The sequence below is a fragment of the Micromesistius poutassou genome (assembly GCF_964030765.1).
Source record: "Micromesistius poutassou genome assembly, chromosome: 16".
Lineage (NCBI taxonomy): Eukaryota > Metazoa > Chordata > Actinopteri > Gadiformes > Gadidae > Micromesistius > Micromesistius poutassou.
The window spans coordinates 1,851,663-1,869,280 of record NC_140286.1 but is presented as its reverse complement, the minus strand read 5'-3'; the positions used below and the strand labels follow the sequence as shown (position 1 = coordinate 1,869,280).

General features: G+C 48.6%; 1 protein-coding gene and 1 pseudogene across 3 annotated transcripts in view; one reads left to right on the top strand and one right to left on the bottom strand.

Moving 5' to 3' along the window:
• The window catches only part of LOC311361229 (dynein, cytoplasmic 1, intermediate chain 2a-like), a 16,391-nt pseudogene extending 13,126 nt beyond the window's left edge, over positions 1 to 3,265 (top strand). The window contains exons 13-15 of the transcript XR_014684192.1: positions 340 to 480; positions 1,136 to 1,261; positions 1,915 to 3,265. The product of XR_014684192.1 is annotated as a dynein, cytoplasmic 1, intermediate chain 2a-like (transcript). The remainder of the gene's footprint in view (positions 1 to 339; positions 481 to 1,135; positions 1,262 to 1,914) is intronic.
• Positions 3,266 to 3,401: 136 nt separating this feature from the next.
• Positions 3,402 to 16,455, bottom strand: slc25a12 (solute carrier family 25 member 12). Of its 2 annotated transcripts, none has more exons than XM_084480767.1 (18): positions 16,397 to 16,455; positions 15,563 to 15,616; positions 14,526 to 14,671; positions 13,878 to 13,993; positions 13,330 to 13,469; positions 12,599 to 12,745; positions 12,068 to 12,206; positions 11,799 to 11,892; positions 10,951 to 11,035; positions 10,575 to 10,656; positions 10,282 to 10,440; positions 9,534 to 9,586; positions 8,970 to 9,050; positions 7,906 to 8,046; positions 7,049 to 7,187; positions 6,209 to 6,367; positions 5,477 to 5,567; positions 3,402 to 4,860 (listed from the first exon to the last, which is right to left on the bottom strand). In XM_084480767.1, exons 1-18 carry the CDS (start codon positions 16,406 to 16,408, stop codon positions 4,656 to 4,658), a joined length of 2,043 nt encoding a protein of 680 aa, XP_084336893.1. In that variant the 5' UTR covers positions 16,409 to 16,455; the 3' UTR covers positions 3,402 to 4,655. The 2 variants fall into 2 exon arrangements, with proteins under 2 accessions (XP_084336893.1, XP_084336894.1); XM_084480768.1 differs by lacking the exon at positions 16,397 to 16,455 and adding an exon at positions 16,020 to 16,367.
• Positions 16,456 to 17,618: the final 1,163 nt, after the last annotated feature.

Here is a 17,618-nt window from a genome sequence, read left to right as displayed (position 1 = left end):
CTTCATATTGATTGAGTCTAAAACGTTCTCATATTGATTGAGTCTAAAACGTTTTCAAACCACACTTGTGATGCTCGAGTGGAAATCAGCTGTTTTCCTGAGCACCTTCTGGTGGTTTTAAAGGCTCTGTTTGCGGGCGTACCTCATATTTAAAAGCAATGGGATGAGGCCAGACACCTGAGATGCCCTGCCAAATGACGTAACTGACCATATGACTTAACAAACTGAACGAACTGAACGAACGAATCAAACAAACGATTTGTGACAGTGAAGGGAACTGAAAGAACTGATTCCCAGAAAAGAATCATTTTGCCCATGCCTCTCTCTCGTCTCCCGCAGAGCACGCGCCCGCTGTACTCGTTCGAGGACAGCTGCGACTACGTGTACGACGTGATGTGGTCCCCCACCCACCCCGCCCTGTTCGCCTGCGTGGACCTGGCCGGGCGCCTGGACCTGTGGAACCTCAACAATGACACCGAGGTGCACTCACACACACACACACACATGTTCACCACACCACACACACACACACACACATCATGAGTGTACATAAAAATACATGAGGCTAGTGAGGGGTCACTCAATTATTAAAATGCAGAGGAGAGGTTCTTCTGAAACCTAAGAGGTTTGCTTTTTTTTTCCGGGGGCATGATCTGAAGTCTAGCGGTCAGCGTGTTTGACTCCCAGCTGAAAAGGTTCTGGGTTCGACACCCAATGACCACCACAGCCCATCCGGGGGCACCCACCGTTGGCCACTATGCCCCGCCCACTCCCTTATGACATTGCTCAGACCTGTCAGTCATTTCAGTATCAGGCAGCATCTGTTTAATGACCAACTAGTGCTTCTGTCTGATAACGGGGGGTTTGTCGGGGCGGCATTAGCTCAGGAGGTAGAGCGGGTTGGCTGGTAACCGCAAGGTTGCTGGTTTGATCCCAGGCTCCTCCTAGCTGAGTGTCCCTGAGCGAGACGCCTCACCCTGACGCGCTGGCTGTCGCCCTGCGTGGTCGACTCCGCCGTCGGTGTGTGAATGTGTGCGTGAATGGGTGAATGTCAGTCAACACTGTAAAGCGCTTTGGATAAAAGCGCTAAATAAATGAGGAGCATTTACCATTTGTCTGCGGGGGGGGTGTTAAGGTCCCCACGGCCAGCGTGTGTGTGGAGGGGGCCCCGGCCCTGAACCGCGTGCGGTGGTCTCACTCCGGACGAGAGATCGCCACCGGGGACTCTGACGGACAGGTGCAGGTCTACGACGTGGGAGAGGTGAGTCTGCCCTCCGCCCTGCACTGAGATGAGGACTGTTATCACTAGTCTGTACACAACAAAATAGTACACAACTAGCTCTGATTGTGTCATTATCTTAATCTTATAAACATTGTGTCTGTGACATGCCGCTGTCATTTACCGCCAATGCTGGTATTAATGAGGGATCGACCCATATGGATCTTTTAGGGCAGATACCGATACCGATTTGTTTTTCCATCAGCCTCCTTAGCCGATGACCGATACGCCGATACCGATTTTCTTGAGCCGATATTTGGAGCCGATACTGCTTTTGCTCCCTCTATTAACATCATAAAAATGACACAATGATGATAACAAATGTTACAAGTTTACAACATTTATTGAACTGTCTCTAAATCATGGCGGGAGAAAATATATATATAAAAAAAGAAATAATAATAATAAAAAATTAGACGAAAAATATGAATGAATATCGGAATATCGGCCGATTATATCGTCCGGCCGATATATCGGTCGATCACCAGTAGTAATTACCGGTAGTAAACAAACTAATTACCACAGGTCTTCATTGTTCAACTGTCCCCATGGTTTGGGTTCTGGTTGCCAGTCACGCCCCCCTCCCCCCCCCCCCCCTCCCTCGGTGACCCTTCTGTTGTTTCGTTTCCTTGCAGCAAATCTGCGTCCCCAAGGCGGATGAGTGGACCCGCTTCGTGCGGACGCTGGCCGAGATCAACGAGAACCGCGAGGAGGCGGAGGAGCTGGCCGCCTGAAGTGCCGTGACGGCGCCCCCCCCATGCCCCCCACCCCACGCCCCCACCGTACCGCTGCACCGCCGCCCAGCGCTCCGGTCTCTCTCTCTCGCTTCCAGCTTCATCCTCACCACTGACTTAAACACTAACCCATCTGACGGCCCACTGATCCCAGGCCCAGGCGCTACAGAGCTAGAACGACCAGAACAGACGGCAGAACAGAGCAAGAAACCGGTTGTCGATAAGACTCGACTTCTGTTGTCTTTTGTGGGGGAGACGGACCGGTTAGAGATGATGTGTGTTAGGGGGGGGGTTGTGGATGTGTGTGTGTGTGTGTAGCTGCAGGAAGGACGATGTTATGGGTTTGAATTGGAACGTGTGGATCAAAAAACGGCAGTCTGATTCGAGAGGCTCAACACCCTGAGTAGTGCCTGTGTCCAATAGTCCAGCGTTAAGTGTAAAGAGTGAGTCTGTTCTGTCTATTCTAGCTCTATGCCCGGCGTCCTCAGGATTTCAGTTTGGAAGACCACGCACTCTCTTTTAAAAAACCTCAACTGTCAAAGCTCTTTTTTTAAAATATGCAAAACCTTTGTACCTGCACCTTTTTATTACCATTTGAGTGTTTTTACATGTTTTACTATTTCGCTGTAGGTCTACGCTACACTTGGCTGAGGATTTTGCGCGTGTGTGTGTGTTCGCAGCACGGAGAATATGTGCACTACACTAGCTAACATATCTCTGCCGTGCAACCTTTCCATGGCCCCTTTGAAAAGGTCCTGAATTAATTTACACTCACACTCTGGCCTGAGTCATCGTTTTGAGTTTCATCAGTATATTTAATATTTATTCTGCCTTTTGTGTTTATCATGATTTATTATCGTCATCTCTTGTACTGTCGCACAGCCTGTTGCTTTGAGCGGTCTTAGACTGAAGTGGTTTGTTTCTGGTCTCTTAGCACTACAGCCAGTAATTTAGTTACTTGGCGGAAAGAAAAAACAAAAAAACATGTCCTTACATTTCCTTGAATTTGTTGACACTACCTAGGTTAAGACGTTTTATTCCTGTACCAAAGTCTTACGGTGTTTTCAGTGTATTGGATACTAGGTGACTCTCCCGACCCGTCCCCTTTTAGGGAGCCTATTAAGACGACGATGAAAGACCATGTATTTCTCTTCCTACTCTTTACAAAATGCAGTCTGGATTATTCAACCCGGCCCCGAAGCGGTTTTGAAACTGTACATTTGAAAGTGAGCTCACGACGTTGATCATATCCGCATTTTCAAATTACGCAATCAGTATGAAAGAAACAATGTAATCGACGACCAAACCCTGCATTTTATGAAGACATATTGTACTGCCCATTCCTTCCCCCTTGTACTTTGTCATTTAAATAAATTAAGTCAGCTTGGTTAAAATTAATATGGACGATTTATTTCCATAAAATACAGTACAATGAATGCATTGATATACATTAAAGGTATTATTAGATATTTCAACCGAATGGTGATTTTTTTTTTATCTGTTTGTTTATCAAGAAAACAACTGAATGAAAAATATCTGTACATCAGTAAGAGCGATTCTCAGAGATCAAAAGGCCAAACATCTCCGTCTCAACACCGTGAAGCCAGACCAGACCTAAAGCCCATCACAGACCTCCTGTTTTTTCTTCTTCTTCTTTAAAAGCCAAGGCAAAGCAAAACAATCCCTCCCGGAATCAGTTCACTGTTATTCATCCGTCACGGTGGCGTCTCTGTACAGATCTACAATATGTACAGTCACTGCGCGGGCCAATCAAGACCAACTCTTCAACTAACAAACACCCTGCTCTAAGAAGCCCCCCCCCCCCCCCCCTGCTCCATGCTCACTGTCCAATCAGAGAAGTCCTACTCACACTGTGCATCAGACAGAAAATAAATCATATATATATATATATATATATATATATATAGAGAGAGAAGCTAATCATGAATCGCGAGCGACAGAAAACAAATAGTGCCAAATGCTCTGCTTAAGGGGTCGTCTCCCTCTGGAGTTTAAATGTTTTCGTTCTTGTTTTTTTTTCGTTTTTTTTTTTACAAATGCTCTGGGGTTGGGGGGGGGTTGGGGGGGGGGTTGGGGGGAAGGATACACATAATGGGAGAGCACAAGAAGACGCATGCAGCCCCTGGGGGACGCAGCAGAGCCGGAGCTACGCCCGCTCCACCTCCTCTCCGTCGCGCCCGGCCCCCGCCGAGATGCTTTGTTCTTCCGTTTGATGGCTCCTCATGTGGAGTGCTTTACAATGTGTGTGTGTGTGTGTGTGTGTGTACTTGTGTATAGTGTACTTGTGTATAGTGTATATGTGTGTAGTGTATATGTGTGTAGTGTATATGTGTGTATGTGTGCGTATGTATGTGTGTATATGTGTGTGTGTATATGTGTATGTGCGTGTGTGCGTATGTATGTATATGTGTATGTGCGTGTGTGTGTATATGTGCGTGTGTGTATGTGCGTATGTATATGTGTGCGTATGTATGTATATGCGTGTGTGTGTATATGTATGTGTATATGTGTGTGTGTGTCTCCCCCTCTCTCCCAGTAGTAGTAGTAATGGTGGTGGTGGTGGTGGGTGGGTGGGGGGGAGGAGACGAGAGACGGCGATACGCAGGGGGGGGGGGGGGGCTCTAGGGGCCCGGCATCTGGGCGGCCTCCCCTTGCTGTATGTGGACCACGCCCGAGGACTTGAACTTGGGCAGGTGGAGGCCGAACTTGTTCTCCACGCCGGCGAAGGTGGCGGCCGCCAGACGGTAGCCGCCCACGTGCTCGGCGTGGATGGGGGGCAGCTCCGAGATGCGCGACTTGGGGGTGGGCTCGGAGCCCGCCGGACGGCTGTGGGGGAGGAGGAGGGGAGGGGGGAGGAGGAGGAGGAGAGGAAGAAAAGATGGTTTGCCCTGAGAATCGTATTAACATTAAATGAAGGGGGGGGGGAACCAAGATAATGAAATGATGCCCAGCTGTAAGGTCCAGGGTTCAATACCCAGTGTCCACAAGAGGCTGTGGACGTCACACGCTGGAAGGGCTCTGGGTTAAAGGTCCCATGTCACGCCACCAGGTGCGGGAGTGATGAGCCGTTTAGAAAATCGGTCTCTTATGACTCTTATCTGTCTCTGTAAATCAGTCTCTTATCACAGGTGGGCGTGTCCAGCTAGATGTGTGTGGCTGGAGAGATCAGTCTACCACCCTACCCCGGTGGGACCGTAGCAAACGTTGCTCATCCGTCCGTCACACATCTGGGTGGACACGCCCACTTGTGATGTCATAAGACAGATTTTCAAAGCGGCTTGTAACGGCTAATCACACTCACACCTGGTGGCGTGACATGGGACCTTTAAACTCTACTGGATCAAACCCAGTGACACTGTGGGGGCTGGCAGCCTCTTACAGGCCTCTGCTAGTGTGTGTGCTTACAACCACATTAGTAGTGAGCTGCAGAGGCTGTACTTACTGTCCGCCAAAGTCCACGTAGAACCACCTCTGGAGAAGCTCGTAGGTCAACAGAGTCACACCGAACTGAGGGGAGGACCGGCACACACGCGCTGGAGAGGGGAGAGAGAGAACACACACACACACACACACACACACACACACACACACACACACACACACCTTTATTTATGTCCGCAATTCATAGGGCATAAGGGCATAAATGTTACAGATACAAAACGTTGCTCAGGCATGATCCAGCAATGTGGGTCTGATGACGGTTCAAACAGCAGATCTTTATGGATAGACACACAACACCTTCTCCTCCATGTGTGGCGACTTCCAATAACGGAGGATATGTGGAGCAGTATTCGGCAAGTTGTTTTGCCCTTGCTTTTTTTTGCCTACTATCCTGAGACCCCTAATGACAAGCTTAAGCACGTGGCCCAGGCTGCCAAAGATAAGTACCAGATATTGACATTTGTAGCCAAGGCCACACACACACACACGCGGCCCACACGGCCACACACACACAGGCCACACACACACGGCCACACACACACACACACACACGCACACACGCGGCCCACACGGCCACACACACACACAGGCCACACACACACAGGCCACACACACACACACAGCCCCACACACACACACACACACACACACACACACACACACACACACACACACACACACGACCAAGGCAGCAGCACCGAGGTCCCCATGAGCCCCCCGGCGTGCCCCTCACCTCCGGCTCCCTTCCACAGGGCCCTGAACCCTTCCTCCTGCATGATCTTCCGGAAGCAGTCGATGACGCCCGTGTAGGTGGTCTGGCCCGCCCTCGCCGCCACCTGCAGGCGCGTCTTGATGACGTCGGCGGGGGTCACCAGCGAGGCCGCGGGGATACCTGGCGGTGGAAGCAGCGGAGCGGTGAGCGGTCAGTGGGTCACCGGTGGGTCCTTGGTTGACATCTCTCGTCGGGGTCATTAGTGTTTTAGAAGTTAACTTGTTTTTTTTTAAGTTAGTGAGTTTTTGAATTTTTTGAATTTGAATTTTTGAATTTTTTGTAGGTCCGGTCACCAATAACAGACCACAGGTCACTCAATTAGATTCTAGAGCAAGGGTTTTCAAACTGTGTGTGTGTGTGTGGACTTGGATTTGTAATCAAGAATTTTCGCGGACCACCTCATAATACACATAATAAAATATTATGTCTACACACAGTCCTACTAGCACTACAAATAACTGGTCATAGCACCAGTACAACAGGCTTGTTAAAAGAAAGTGAATGAAAACTGATTGTTAAAATGAATGTTAAAAAAAAACTATTGTTTTATGTTTTATTTTGTTTTTCCACCTGCAGTACCGTCACGGACCACACTTTGGGAATGACTGTTCTAGAGCAAACTCTAAAACCTAGATCTTGGCATTACAAATACCATTATCATTAAAAAAAAAAAAAAAAAGTAGTTTGAATGACAAATATACATATACTCTTTTGAATTTTGAATGAGATCACTCTTCAAGGTGAGTTCTATTGTCGTTATAGCTATATTCAACTTGCTTTCTTTTTCTTAAATGAGGTTACCTGCGATGGCCCCGGCGGTGAGCAGCTGCAGAGCCCCCAGCCTGCCTTGCTCATCAGCGAACTCTGCCTTGACGTGGGCGTACACTGGGAAGTATATGGCCGAGAAGGGGATGTCTCTCAGGAAGCACGCTTTGGCTCCCTGGACGGGCGAACACAAAGAGAGAGAGAGTAGAATGAACCAGAGTGTGAGGAAGTCAGAAATCGTTTTGATATGTGAGGCCAGGGGGAGCCAGACGCCAGCGGAGGTGAACTCCTGATTCAGATTCAGATTCAGATTAGGCCTGGCTGAAAGACGTATCGCGATATAACTTGATCATATTGATCGATATCGATAACTATTGATCATTTTAATGACCTAAAAAGACTAGGAATTACCATGCTGGATTCAAACACTTGTGTTTAACACTTAATATGACCTTCCACTGTTCTTCATTGATAAATACTCCAACGTCGATACAACAATGAAAAACACTCAAATATTGTAAATAAGTATGGAACCGTGTTTGTATAACAAACCCAGCTGCAGGATTCGGTGGTCCAGTCTCCTATCGGTATATATTGCACATGTTTTATATTGATATTGTTCAAAAGTCTATCACGATACGATAATTTATTGTTTTATTGCCCAAGCCTAATTCAGATTCAGATTACTTTATTAGTCCCCGAGGGGGCAAGTCGGTTTACAGCCAACCCATCCATTAAGTGTAAAAAGTGCATTAGTAGTACGCAATGTTAAAAGTAACAAAATAGAAACAAAAAAAAATAATAAGTAAGTACTGCAGCACTCCCACATCCCCCTGCCTGTATACAGAGGTCTCTCTCTCATAAAGATGAAGATGAAGATGATGATGATGTACCTTGTAGAGGCCGAAGAAGCCCAGGTCGCGGACCACGTTGAGGGCGCTGACGCGGGGGCCCGTGGTGATCTCTCCGGCCACCTGCAGGCGGATCTTCACGATCTCCAGGGGGTTGGTGAAGATGACCTGGGAGCCCCCGGCCTGCAGAGAGAGGAACAGGGGAGAGGTCTTAGAGAGCAGCCAGGTGGGAGAACGACGCACTGGCGCTCTAAGGGAGCGGCTAGTCAACTTGGTCGTATAATTAAATAAAGTCTGAATATGAGAGTTTAATCAGGACTTTCTTTTCTTCTCTGAAGGGCTGATTGTGGTCCCACGTTCACGCAACGCAAGGGGGCTATGGACCGCTTACGTCCTTGCGGACCCTCCTTGCGTCCATTTACATTTAGGGCATTTAGCAGACGCTTTTATAGACGTTTTTTAAAGACGTTCATAGAACCAAGTGCCAAGTACTAACAATCGCCAGGCTGATATACAGCAGTGATAGCCAGCTACTGCAGATGCTGCACAACTAAGTACATGCTGCACAACATACATGCACAACACGATTACGTACATGCTACACAATTAACAAGTACAATGAATGAATACAACCTGCATTAAGTGCGTTCATCAAGTGCCAGGACGTACAACAAACAATAGTGCAACAGACAAATAAGGGACTGAATGGCTATGTAGAGTCTAGGGCCTGGGCGCCTCCCAAAAATTGTAACCTTCCGTCGAGGTCGACGCAGCCGCAAGGGCTGATCATGGTCCGCTCACTAAAACCTCGACGCAGAACCATAAAGGTTCACGACCGCGTCGAAGCGTTCTGCGTGGTCGTTGTGTTGCGTGAACGTGGGACCATGATCAGCCCTTAAGGGAGCAATTTGTCAGCTTGGTCGTATGATTAAATAAAGTCTGAATATACGAGTCTAATGTGGGCTTTCTTTTCCTCTCTTAAGTCCGGTCTCCTCGTGGGGTAGATTCCTCTTTGGGTGCTACGGTGTGCTTGAACGGGGGCGTGGCCTGCGGCGGCGGCCACTCTGGGTCCCCCACCACCCCTACAGAGGGTGGGCTCTACTTACACATGCTCCCGAGATCACCTCCGCAACGATGGGGATGGAGCCGTCTTTGGTGGTGAACTTGCCTCTCACAAAGTCGTTGACCTGCAGACAGGAACACACAGTGAGAGGTGAGAGGACTTAGGCCTGGGCGAAATGGCATGAAAGACGTATCACAATATAACTTGATGATATTGATCGATATTGATAACTATTGATCATTTTAATGACCTAAAAAGATTACCGTGCTGGATTTAAACACTTCTGTTTAACACTTTATATGACCTTCCACTGTTCTTTATTGATAAATACTCCAATGTCGATACAATAATGAAAAACACTCAACTATTGGAAATAAGTATGGAACCGTGTTTGTGTAACAAACCCAGCTGCTAGATTCGGTGGTCCAGTTTCTTATCGATATATATTGAACATGTTTTATGTTGATCAAAAGTCTATCACTTTATGATAATTTATTGTTTTATTGCCCAGGCCTAGGACTTCACAGGAGACGGCTGGAGGAGGTGAGGGGAGGTTAGGGAGAGGGGAGGGGACGGCTGGAGGTTAGGGAGAGGAGAGGGGACTCACCGTGAGTTTGATGGCCTTCTCCGGAGCCACGCCTATGAGCTGGGGGACCAGACCTGGAGGACAGGGTACAGCCAATCAGGGGACGGCAGCGTTTGAATTCACACGAGCAGAGAATGATTAGAATAAAACTCAAAGAGACTCAATCAATACATTATCACTTTGATTCAATTAATTAATTAAGTCTTTATGCATATATCAAATTCAAATCAAAATCGCAATGTAAATAGAACACGTAAATCGCAAAGGCTGTGATAAAAAAAACTAAAACATGCTTTTTTTGGGTGATTTGTTACCGTTACTGACTGGAGATCAGTAAGATTTATATTTATTTTTCTTTTACACTTCAATAGTTAAATAAAGATGTTATAATATCAATTTGTCTCAACACATCGGCCTGGCCTAAAGGAAAGAGCAGTTTATATGTTGACTGCTTCCAATGTTGTGGTGGTCATACTAAAGAATGATTCATAGCTTTTTTTAGTGAATAATACAGAACACAAGGAACTTAATAAATAAAATAAAAATCGCATATTAAATCGCAATCACAATATTGGTCAAAATCATTGCAATTCGATTATTTCCCCAAATCGTTCAGCCCTAGTGAACACAGAAGAGGTAGAAGAGGAGAGGAGAGAGAGAAAGAGAGGAAGAGGGAGGAAGAGAAGAGGTAGAAGAGAGGACCAGCAGAAGAAGAGCCGCCTGAGGCCGGCGGCGGCGCGGCGGCGCGGCGGGGGGGGGGGGGCCCCACCTCTGTAGAAGCCGAAGAAGCCCTCGTAGCGCAGCACCTTCTTGGCACAGTCAAAGCTGTTCTTATACATGAGCTCGCCCACGAAGGAGCTGGTGGACCTTTGGTTCTGCATGCGGGTCTTCACCAGGTCGATAGGGTACACCGCCGTGGCCCCGGTGGCTGTGTGGAGACACACACACACACACAATCAGGCGTCAGACAACATGGGGTGTCTGAGCCTCGGTATTGTGGTATTGTGTCTCTGTGGGGGGTGGGGGGGGGGGGAGACGCCTGGTCCAGCGGGACTGACTGACCTCCAGCGATGGCACCCAGGGAGAACTTGTAGGCAGACTCGGCTGCCTGGAGATACACCGGCCTCGACGTGTCCCCCTGGGCCTGGGAGAACACACACACACGTCGTTCTAAATGTCTTCAATTGTCTGGAGTCAGTGTCACGTGGCCATTCAATAAATGGTGGTTATGTCACCTGTTCAAGTCATCTGTGTCTGCAGACTTATCTAGCGGATAGCACTCACTCAGTCACTCAATGCACGCGCGCACACACACACACACACACACACACACACACACACACACACACACACACACACACACACACACACACACACACACACACACACACACACACACACACACACACACACACACACACACACACACACACACTACCTGTTTCTGTGCCTCCACCAGGTGGTAGGGCAGAGAGCCTTCCTCTAGTGGGGCGATTCTCTCAATGTCCGCCAGGTTCAGACGCCTGGTGAGACGCACACAAGGGGGTGGTGGAGCCAACACAACATTAGTGAGACGCACACAAGGGGGTGGTGGAGCCAACACAACATTAGTGAGACGCACACAAGGGGGTGGAGCCAACACAACATTAGTGAGACGCACACGAGGGGGTGGAGCCAACACAACATTAGTGAGACGCACACAAGGGGGTGGAGCCAACACAACATTAGTGAGACGCACACGAGGGGGTGGAGCCAACACAACATTAGTGAGACGCACACAAGGGGGTGGTGGAGCCAACACAACATTAGTGAGACGCACACAAGGGGGTGGAGCCAACACAACATTAGTGAGACGCACACGAGGGGGTGGAGCCAACACAACATTAGTGAGACGCACACAAGGGGGTGGAGCCAACACAACATTAGTGAGACGCACACGAGGGGGTGGAGCCAACACAACATTAGTGAGACGCACACGAGGGGGTGGAGCCAACACAACATTAGTGAGACGCACACAAGGGGGGGGTGGAGCCAACACAACATTAGTGAGACGCACACAAGGGGGTGGAGCCAACACAACATTAGTGAGACGCACACATGGGGGTGGAGCCAACACATTATTGAGACGCACACAAGGGGGTGGAGCCAACACAACATCAGGTGACGTTAGAAACAGTGTGGGGTCCATGCATCCTGTTTGCCTGTATTTGATGTTGTGTCACAGTCTGCTTTTTGATGATGATGGTGATGATGATGGTGATGATGGAGATGAAGAGCGTTTCTCACCCAGAGGCGGAGTGCAGCCCGGAGAGCTGGTACAGGATGTCGATCTCCATCGGGGTCACCTGGCCAAACTTGTTGGCGGCGTGGACGAACTCCTCTACGGGAAGACGGGGGAGAAAGACATCAGTTGCTATGGATACACGACACCGGTTGCTATGGGTACTGCCAGATAAAGAAACAGTAAAAGAGTCACCATCACCCAATCGTATAAAAAAAAATCTTGCGTGTGTGTGTGTGTGCGCGTGTGTGTTTGTATGCGTGCGTGTCAATACCTTTGGTGACCAGCGTGTCCTTGCGCGTGCCGGCCAGTGTGCTGTAGATCTTGCGGATCAGCTCCATGTTGTTGAGGAGGGCGTTGAAGGCGTTGAAGTAGGAGAAGCTGACCATGTGAGAGGTGTTGCCCCCCGCAGCCTGGAGGAGGGAACGGCGACTTGTTATCGCCGGCGGTGCGGGCCGACCGGCCACTGAACAAACAGGGCCGTTGCCCTTTCGCCTCCAAACTTATTGGTGACATTATCGGTTTGACATTTAACAACGTTTGAATGGGCCCAGATAAGAGAACGGAGGGGAAGCGCACTGGCAACCCCCACCCATCTCACACCTGTCCAGAAATAACATGGAGGGCAAAATGACAACAAGGCCCAGATAAAAACAGAAACCAAATTGGTCTCATCGTAATGTTAGTCGTAAATCTGCTCCGAGTTTAACCCCCACCCCCCGCCCCCCTCCATTTGACTCAGGACCCACCCCACCCCCATATCCGAGTTCAGTTTGTATATCAGAGAACAGTGAAGCCCCCTCACCGAGACCAGGTTCTCCTCCACAAACGGCGTGAGCATGTGGTGCCGGATGGTGGCCATGATGTCGCTGAAGTCCATGGCGGAAATGGCGCCGCTCTTGCCATTGTCCTTCTGGGCGAAGGCCTGGCGGGCGTGCTCCAGCTGCAGCTCCTACACAACCACACCCCCACAACCACGGCGCCGGGCGGTCACACACACACAGGAGCTCAGAGCCACACAAACCCACAACCACAGCGCCGAGCTCAGAGCCACACACCCACACCACGGGGCCGGGCGGTGACACACAGGAGCTCAGAGCCACACAACACGTCTTTAGGGCCAGCGTGGGGCTGATGTAAGACAATGATGCTCATGAGGACTATGGAAGTCAGTGTGAGTTTATGTTGATGTTTTTTGTAAAGCCCTGAAATACAGTTACAACGGCTTCACAGGCCAGCCACCCCCCCCCAAAGAGCAAGGAAAATCTCCCTTAATATCAAGGAGTGTTTGTGTGTGTGTGTGTACACTTGTGACTGTGTGTGTGTGTGTGTGTGTGTTTGTGTGGCATGTGTGTGTGTCTACACTTGTGACTGTGTGTGCGTGTGTACACTTATGACTTTGTGTGTGTGTGTACACTTGTGACTGTGTGTGTGTGTGTCTACACTTGTGACTGTGTAGTGTACACTTGTGACTTTGTGTGTGTGTGTGTGTGTGTGTGTGTGTGCGTGCGTGCGTCTACTACAACCCAGTGGTACCTGTAGGAACTGGGTGAACTCCAGGTAGCTGAGGCGTTTCTTGCGGTCGTGTCCAAAGTGCAGGCGGATGAACTCGCAGTCCCAGTTGAAGGGGATGTGGTGGTGCACCGTGGTCTGGCCGAAGATATCGCGCACATTCTCTGCATGTTCAACGAGAAACCACCCCCCGTGAGCCACGACCACACACACACCCCTCCGTCCAATATCTGCCTCGATCTGTATTTACGTCACACGTTAAATCCACACGTCGCATGTCGTCTAAGTACGAACAAAAACGTGCGTGATTAACATCGCAAAGGAGAAAATCCACACGTCGAAGGCCAAGCTTTGAGATAATCCGGCCAACAATCACATTATTATACTATAACAAAGTCACATTATTGTAACACACTGAAATCCATCACCATGGCTTTGTCACGTCGCACAAAACCGACGGAACACAATAAGGCCTTGTAGAACTCCACAGTTCACCCAGGGAGTGTGACGTACGGCAGAGAGGTAAACCAACTTTTCTACGGACGGGACACGTGAATCGCGTTTCTCCATACCAAAGGAAATGTCTCCTGTTCCTGTTTTGTCAAACAGCTGGAAGGCCACTATGAAGAGGGCGTCTGGGACACATAGCACCGACTCGAACGCTAGGAACTCCTGGAATGAGATCAGTCTGAGTGTGTGTGTGTGTGCGTGTGTGTTTGTGGAGGAGAGACAGAGAGATAAACAGGGGTTATACTTTGTCAAGAGATCATCCACAGCATTGGTTGGTTGGACGGAAAAGGACGAGTCCTGTAATGATAATGCAATGTCTGGTGATGAGTATGAGTACAACAAGGTTTTTTTTTTTTATTGGAGAACATTTGCCCAACCTACAGTAAAAGTTTAAAAGGATCTAAAAGGACTTTCAACGCTTCCTCTTTTCAGATGTAATGATTAACCTACATAATCGGGGCTCTCTTAATTCATGCACTAATCATAGAATAACAAAGATAGCCCACGAGATTTTATATTTATTAAATCAGTAAGCTGACCTAATAGCGCCCGTGGATCAGACAAGACCCACTCCAACTTCAATTAGCGATGATAAACACTGTGTGTGTGTGTGTGTGTGTGTGTGTGTGTGTGTGTGTGTGTGTGTGTGTGTGTGTGTGTGTGTGTGTGTGTGTGTGTGAGACACAGAGTAGGCTTTTGTGTGGATCTACCCGTCTTTAGTGGTGTCTGCTACTCCAGCGATGAGTTGGACAGTTTTGGGGTTGTGGTGGATCTGTGTGTGCAGGCCCAGGTACTTCTGCACAAAGTCTCCTGGGGTCATTAACTTCTCGCCATCCTTGTCTGCTACGCTGGCATACTGCAGGGGGAGACGGCAACACCACAAGGTTTCAAGCTTGTGAAACGCACCCTCGTAAAATACACTTTACAGAGACAGACAGACACACATACACACGCGACATCTGGGGTATGTGGGGTAGGTCAACATTTCTCTATTATGGGGCGAGGAAACTAGGAAAACCTGTCTAGGAAACTTCTCGTCTCCTAATTTTAGCACTAACCTTCGTACAACATTTCAGAAACACTACACTGCAAATAAGGCAACCAGAACTTTGCATATGCAAAAACACCCCCCCCCCCAGGTCCAACTTAGCCACCAAGGGTGTGGGTTTGTGTTTAGGGCCCACAGAATTCCGTCTGTTGCATGCCCACACTAGCCTCGGCTGACCGCCACACACAAATGTCACCAGCAATAAACAACCATGCAACCTCTAAAATACTCTGCCTACGTCTCGAATCACTGCTCATACACAAAGCACAACGTAGTCGGATTGCATCCACTGAGACGAGACGTTTAATAATTATATAATAAAGTGAGCCAAATACCGCCACACATAGACCCAACAGGGCTTGGTAAGCAAGAGGAAAACGAAAGCACAATATGCTAGCGATGGTTCGCATAGAACCAGCTGATGACACAGTCGTTACAATTACTTTACATAACCAATCATACTTTCGAACGCAATTGTAACTAGCCTGCAGGACTAGCCTTCAAATAAACCCTAATTTGCTTGAGACTTAAAACTGTGTGGGAGCCCAATTATGATCTACTATGTTGTAGCCTAATTTAGATCCCGTGACACAACCTCAGGACACAACCCCGAGTTATGCAATGGGTTGTTGTTGTTGTTTAATCATAGTAAGGAGTAACATGAACATATATGAAGTTATTAGAATAAATCGTACTTACTTTCTGAAAGATTGCCTTGAGCTCAGCTGGGTCCGCTCGTTTGGTGGATTGTATCTGGAGACAATTCACAATAAATCGATTTAGTACGTTGTCCAAACTCTGCAGAAAACCCCGTGCATCATCTGCGAGGTGCAGCGGGGGGGATTATGATTTCATAAGCGGGGGAGCTATGATATGAACAACACAACACCAAGCCCAGAGCAGCTCAGGGTTGAGGTCTCCTTGAAACGGCCCCAACCTTGAGACGACTCAGCCCTCTCCACAGCGGGCTCACACGACACGACACACTAGGGCTACAAACACCGTACCCCTGGCACCGTGAGGTGGGCTACCCGAGCTAACTAACCACCCGGCCAGCTATAACACCAAACAACCGGGGAGCTAGGACAGGCTAGCCCCGGGGGGGGGAAGCTAGCACCCATGTAAACCATTCAGATGGAAGAGGGAGGATACAAACCGTGCGCCGGCCGCGAATGGTTTTAGATCCGAGAACCGAGGCGACAAGGACGAACACAGGGCATTAAAGAATGGGTTTAGCGCGAAGCGAAACCAGCCGAGCCGCGGTGTCTGAGCTCACGGATGAGTCTGACAGCTGGTTAGCAGCTGGAGGTGGTGGAGGATGTCCCACCAAGGCCAGCAGCAGCCACCGCCGGGCGTTAGCCCGGTGATGCTACAGCCTCCCCCCCCGACACACGCTATCTATCTATCCGCTCCCTCTGTACTCTGCCCTCGCTTCACCCGTTCTCCCACGCCACAAAACGAACCAGAAACATGCAGCAATTGACAGGATAAAAAAGGGTCTAAACGCTTTAAGGAGAGCTCTGCCGAAGTCACCTTGACCGCCATGCTGGTGTGACGTCACAGTACAGTGACGAGCGCGCGAGCGAGCGAGCGGACGACGATGCATGCGCGCGTTCTCGGTCGGGGGGTGTCGTCTTGTCGTGGGCGGAGGAGAGGTGTGACACATGATGATGATGGGAGGGGGGAGGGGGGGATGTAGTACAAGCGAGGGTCACACTGTTTAGCCCAATATGTAACCAATGTGTGTGATGACACACAATAGGCACAGACAGGTTGATGATCTGCATGTCTGTCTGCAGTATAGTGTGTAGGTAAACACCCAGACGTCATTCAATTCAATTTTATTTGTATAATAATCACCATATATTAATCACCGTAACAGTCTCAAAGGGCTTAACAGGACAAATATTCATGACAGCCCTGCCCTGACCCCAGCCCCCATACGGCCAAGAAAAAATCAGAAAGGAAGAAATCTTGAGAAGAAACGCAGAGTGGGGGATCCCTCCTTCCAGGGATGGTCAGGAGTGCAGTGGGTGGCATAATTGACATAGGCCTACATACATGCATACATACATACAGGCAAAACATATAAAAAATGATGATGGGGTGCTGGCCTTTTAACCATGAGGAGGAAAGTCCGGCATCCAGTCATCTTCCCAGTCTTATCAATATCTATCATGGGTCAACGCTGAGAAGATGATGACGTGAGAAGGTGCTTCACTTCGGAGGAATGCACCGAATAGATTATGCTGCTGCTAGCACTTTTTTTTACGAGTGGATGAGGGATTGTTTATTTCAATGACATTCGTAAGGCGTGCGTAAGTGTCGTCTCTGATACGCTCACCTATATCTTGATGAATAACCAGGTCTAGGGATGAAACCCAACGCTCGCATGTCCACACAACACGTGCATATCTATTGGCATGACTTGTTTGAAAGGATCGTATCTTCGTATTTATGTTATGGATGTCTTCTGCATGGATAACTTTTTTCACATGAGTGTCGGTTTCAAGCGTCCAAGTGTACACAATTTATGCAAACGACTGATCCCAGTTGCTACATCTACATGTGTGTATGAATGTTCAACCTGTCAGTACGAAGGCATAGGCCTACACATTCATATACATGACTGTCACTCGAGAACTCACCTGGCAGCGTGAGCTATACCTGCCGCTTCATTCTCCATGTGATGTGGATTTTTATAGAAAATTTAAATTATCTATGAAATTGTACTATTGAATAAATTGTTTCAGTA